The sequence below is a fragment of the Octopus bimaculoides genome, chromosome 30, assembly GCF_001194135.2.
Source record: "Octopus bimaculoides isolate UCB-OBI-ISO-001 chromosome 30, ASM119413v2, whole genome shotgun sequence".
NCBI classification, from domain to species: domain Eukaryota; kingdom Metazoa; phylum Mollusca; class Cephalopoda; order Octopoda; family Octopodidae; genus Octopus; species Octopus bimaculoides.
The window spans coordinates 9,073,838-9,079,525 of record NC_069010.1 but is presented as its reverse complement, the minus strand read 5'-3'; the positions used below and the strand labels follow the sequence as shown (position 1 = coordinate 9,079,525).

Sequence of the window (5,688 nt, the reverse complement as noted above, 5' to 3'; positions counted from 1 at the left end):
GGGACATCAGATGAGGGGTACATATGATGCCCCAAATTGTGGTGGGGTTACATAAAAAAGATGGGAAGAAAGGGAAGGGGAAAGCTTGTATATTTAGTGTTTAATATATGTGAGCATAAAGTAGTCCTCCTGATAGACTTTGGTGGAATTTGAACTCTGTAAAAATAAAATGTAGCCAAGCATTTCGTTCAGCTCACGGCCTTGATGATGATGATGATGATAAGAATAAAGATGATCTTTTTTCCCTCCCAGAAAGCGATGAGTAAGATTACATGAGCAAAAGAGTGGTTGGCAGTGTTGGGTTTCAACAAAGAGTGGGAAACAGATGTGACGCCAAAATGATGCTACCCTTAAATACAAAACGGTCCCACTGACCCCAGGTTTTCTCTTTATAAACAGCAGCAAATCTCTCTCTCTCTCTGTCCCCCCTTTTTCCTTCTTTTTCTCTCTCTCCTCCCTCCCCTCGCCTCTAAGCAATTAGTTTAATGATCTTTTCTTTCATTTTCCAGCAAGAAACAGACAAATTTGATGAAACTTTTGGTGAAGGCAGTATGGATAGTTTTAATTTCAATGGACAACCACAGATTGATGAAAGGTATGTACACGCATTTGTGTATACACATAGGTGCGTGTGTATATATTTTGTATTTGTTGGTTAACAAGGCAACCAATGGGAGTGGTTGGCGTTAGGAAGGGCATCCAGCTGTAGAAACTCTGCCAGATCAGATTGGAGCCTGGTGTAGCCATCTGGTTCACCAGTCCTCAGTCAAATCGTCCAACCCATGCTAGCATGGAAAGCAGACGTTAAACGACGATGATGATGATGACAGTGTTGAGTACTTATTCTTAGTTTCGTATTAGTGTGTGTGTGTAGACACACACACACACACACAGGCATCTCAAAAGTAGATAAATACCATCATTTTTGCAAAATTTGTTACTTGAATCAAAATAATTTTATTTGATGGTTTTCTTTTTTTAATGCTTAATCTCGTCGTTAGTAGACATGACACTTGCAGTTTTTAATGATTTAACTATTTTGGATATTGTACCAATGAAGAGTGTCTGGACAGAGAAAACTGTTCAGTGAGGTGCATCTGTTTATTTTTGAAATGTTGGAGAACACAATGTGATTTGAGGGTAGATTTGACTGCTGTTTCTGCCAAGTCTAGCTAACATGTAGAGGCCTCTCTCATTGGCTCATGCATGCATAGATAAGGCGTTATGGTGTGATTTGAGGGAGATTTGCCTGCTATTTCTGGCAGTCTCTTTTGTTAGCTTTGTAATGCAGTTGATTTATTGGTGAGGTGGTGTCTGTGGTGGAGGGGTTGGGTGGGGCTGGAAGTATTCATTTCTCCAGTCTAGAATGGGGGGGGGGGGTTGACATTAAGGTGATGGTTGTGGCAGGGGTGAGTGGGCAATAAAGGTTCCAGGTGGGTTTTGGGGAAGGGCCATGTTCTGCATGGTTGCAGAGATAATAGTTAAATTGCTGTCTGTTGCAGAGATATGATAATAGAGCAACTCCACAAAGAAATTCAACAACTCCGGGAGGAAATCGAGAGGCTGCAAACAGAGGTATGTACTCACGCACACAAATTTCTCTTTCGTCTTTTAATTGTTTCAGTCTTTAGACTGTGGCCATGCTGGGGCTCTGCCTTGAAGAATTTTCAGTCGAATGAATTGCCTCGAGTACTTTTTTTATTTTTATTTATTTATTTAAGCCTGGTACTCATTCTATCTGTTTCTTTTGCTGAACTGCTAAGTTACAGGGACATTAACACACCAACACTGGTTGCCAAGTGGTGGTGGACAAATGTACACACACACATACACATTGGGCTTCTCTCAGTTTCCGTCTACCAAATCCACTCACAAGTCTTTGGTCAACCCGAATCTATAGTAGAAGACATTTGCCCAAAGCACCACACGGTGGGACTAAACCCGGAACCATCATATCCTCACCTACAGGTACACATTGCTTATGACGGCCCATCAGAAATGATGACGGCGTTGATGCAAGACATTCATCCTGTTCTACCTGTAGCACATAATTTCCCATGGCAGCAGAGGGTGTGTGGCTGACCAGGCTGATCTGTGACGGGCAGATCTTGTGGTGCTGAGGAAACTGATCTTAAACAACAGCCACAAGGGGTTGATGATGATGATGATGTTTTCAATTCAAATAATGAAACCCAGAAGTGGACATATATATACATCTGATGCTGATGTGATGATGGCAGTTCTTTGTGTCCAAAGATCACAAGGAAGAAGGGCAAACCCTCCTTGGGTGACAGGCTCTGTCTGATCCATTTGGGGCATCGACATTGATTTTGTGCAAATGAGGTTTGTGACCTACAGACGTACATAACTTGGTACTGTGTGGGCAGAGATCCTTGTTGACAGACCCAGGATACTGAATAAAGTGTTAACACTTATGGTGTGCAAATTAGTATCTCCAATTCTCTGTAGATGCTGGATTTGTGGTCTATATCGACAGATTGGCTGCTTGTTTCTCTGGGGTCGGTCAATTGCTTTTTTCAATCTGTGAAGAAATAACTAAGCCCTGTCTCTATAGTTTTCACACACACACACACATGAGTCTATACATCCCACATCTACACATGCTTACATACATACACATCCACATATACACACAAATACACATTGGTGTATATATATAGATATATATATTGCTATGTTTTTTTGTTGTTTCAGGCACAAATGAAAATTCAGCCCCTGCTGGAGGAGAAGGAGCAACTAAATAAGATCCTAACAGAGTTACAGCTAACCCTTGATAATACTTTGAAGGTAAGGACCCTGCCATCTGGGACACATTTTTCTCTACCTCGAGATGGGATGTTTAAGCATCCCATCACTACCATCTTTCTTCTTCCCACCAACCCTTATATAATGTGGGTGGCCAAGCATCTCCTCTATAGCAAGAAGCTTGCCCTTCTATCATGTTTTAGCCCCGACAACACCTGGAATTTCCCCACTTCCTCAAATACTTCCCTCACTTAGTCGAGGGAGCTTTTCATTTTCCCTCTTCCTGCACGTTAGTTGGTGTCCTTACTAGTGCTGACGCCACACAAAAAAGCACCAAGAACACATTGTAAAGCGGTGGGTGTAAGGCCCAGCATCCCAGCGCAGCAAACCCTGCCAAAATAAATACTGGAGTACAATGCAGGCCTTGGGACCATCAGATTCTGTCAAACTCTCCAACCCATGTCAGCAAAGTTTTACAGAGCTCATCCTCACCAGTTAATGTCTGTTTTTCCATGCTATGTCTCAGGTACACCTATTGAAGTTGGGTGGGGCAGAAGGGTACGTATGTAAAGCCTAGAGCTTTATGGACACAAAACTATGGATAACCCTATGAACCAGCCATCACTGTCTATCTCTCTGTCTGTCTCTTTCTCTCCATATTTGTCAGTTATATATTATAAGTTCACCCAGCAGGCTTCATTTGGTTTCCGTCTATCAAATCCACACACAAGGCTTTGGTTGACCTGAGGTTATAGAAGAAGATACTTCGCTACAGTGCCATGCAGTGGGACTGAACCCAAGACTTTATGCTTACAATGCAAGCTTCCTGACCACCCGGCCACCTCTGTGTCGTTTTTAACTTTCCCTTTATTTGATTTTCTTCTGACTTTTTGTTTGTGTTTTATTTTTTAATTCTGTCTCTTGTCAGGAAAACGAGCTAATCAAGAAAGAACTCGAGGAAATGAAGACGAACTTACCAGCAGCAGATAAACTAAACGATTCTGAGAGTAAGTCCATTTTGGAACCTTGTTGTTGTCCAAGTGAACTGAAATAATCCATGAATTACCGTTCAGAAGAAATATAATATTCTAAAAAGAACCAGTTTTGTATTTAAACTTTTGATGTCAGTCAATAGAAAATAAATGAACATTCTGTGTTGTGATATTTAGTTATCCAGCTGTTTTATGTATACTAAAAAGTAATTAGAAATATTTTGCTTATCACATCATTAGAGAAGAAGCAATTATAATTAAGGTGTCATTTGCTATTGAAATATTCAAATGTTTTTCTATATTTATGGGAATATTTCAACATAAGACTGGTTCTACAATGTAATAATTTTACTTCTGAAGGGATTCTATAATAACGTTTCCTCCGGGCAAAGATCACTTTAAAAATTTGTTGAGAAATGCACGTTTTGTTGTTTAGCCTCGAGTCATTTCTTAATCCAGCGAAACCATCGTCAGAGACATTCCTGCCTTGACCTCACATCACATGCACACACGTTTCACTCATTTTCTAACTCTGTCCATTTCTTTCTTCAGAATTGGTGAAAGCAAACGAAGAAAAATTCAAGAAGATGAAGGATATTTATGGCAAACTACGAGAGGAACATGTCACCCTGTTGAGAGTCGTAAGTTCTATGTTGTTGCTTGTGGGAGACAAAGGGTATTGTGAATGCCTTGGGAAAAGAAAAGGCTAGGGATGTCTATCTGTTTTATGTCCAAACTGACCAGATTCAGCCTCTCACACCTGTCATACAATGTCATTCTCAAAATATACAGTCCCTGTGTTTTTTGTCTTTCTCTCTCTCAATCCTACATCTTTAATTGTTTAACAACTGAAAAAAAGGAGAGGGGACAGAATTTCTTACAAATAAGTTAAACATCTCCACGTTCAAGTCTGCCTTTATAAAAAAAAAAATGTTCATCTCGTTACAATTAAGCTTTCGTCATTTGTTTTGTAGCATGCGGAAGTAAGCAAACAGTTGAAAGACGAAAAGAAATTAACAGAAGAAAAAGACATGTTATTAAAGGTACGACCCAAATCATCATCATCATCATCATTATTATTATTATTATTATTATTTAAGGCGGCAAACTGACAGACCCATTCGCATGTCAGGCAAAATGCTTGGCTGCATTTTGTCTGTCTTCAGATTCTGTCGAAGTTGACTTTGCCTTTCATCCTTTTGGGATTGATAAATTAGGGACCAGTGAAAGACTGGGGGCAACGATGTAATTGACTAGTCCCCCTCCCCCCCAAACTTCAGGCTTTGTGCCTTTTGTAGGAAAGATGATTCTTATTCAGGCAGTGAGCAGCCAGAACTGTTAGCATGTCGCACAGAATGCTTAGCGACATTTGTTCTGCTTTTATGTTCTGAGTCCATGTGACACCAACATCAACTTTGATTTCATCTCTGTCTGGGTTTGAGGGCTTGATCTAATCAAAGAGCCCCTTTCCCCTGAATTTCAAGCATTGGACCCTATAGTAGAAAGGATTCTTCTTCTTATCAATTGTTTTTGCAGTTCAAGTTGGAGTTTTAGGTGGTAAATCAACAGTAACCCTTTTTGTGTGTATTTATTTGATTACTAGCAGAAATACCCGGCTTTGCCCGGGTTAAAGAGAATAATGAAATCTAAAAACGCTGTCTAGACTACGCAACCCTCAACTGTTAGTAGCTACGATACCATATTTCTACATTAATAACTCTCCAATCCATGCCAGCATGGAACATAGACATTAAGTGGAATGCCAGTCTCTCATCTAGGAGGGCCTTGAAATCAATGTTACCACCTGGGGACTATGTGTGTCGCAGTGATAATAAAAAGACCCAAAGGAGGTCTGCAACGAAATAATTTTACTTAACACTTTGCAAGTGAATCAGTGGAGGCAAAGATGCGTCTCATTTACTTGACAATT

At 40.2% G+C, this 5,688-nt stretch overlaps 1 protein-coding gene across 1 annotated transcript in view; it reads left to right on the top strand.

Annotated features, from left to right (window-relative positions):
- Positions 1-5,688, top strand: part of LOC106879202 (huntingtin-interacting protein 1) — a 65,692-nt gene that overhangs the window by 29,488 nt on the left and 30,516 nt on the right. The window contains exons 11-16 of the mRNA XM_014928665.2: positions 514-595; positions 1,503-1,575; positions 2,716-2,808; positions 3,695-3,773; positions 4,311-4,399; positions 4,733-4,801. Of these exons, the coding sequence (XP_014784151.2) occupies positions 514-595; positions 1,503-1,575; positions 2,716-2,808; positions 3,695-3,773; positions 4,311-4,399; positions 4,733-4,801 (485 nt within the window). The remainder of the gene's footprint in view (positions 1-513; positions 596-1,502; positions 1,576-2,715; positions 2,809-3,694; positions 3,774-4,310; positions 4,400-4,732; positions 4,802-5,688) is intronic.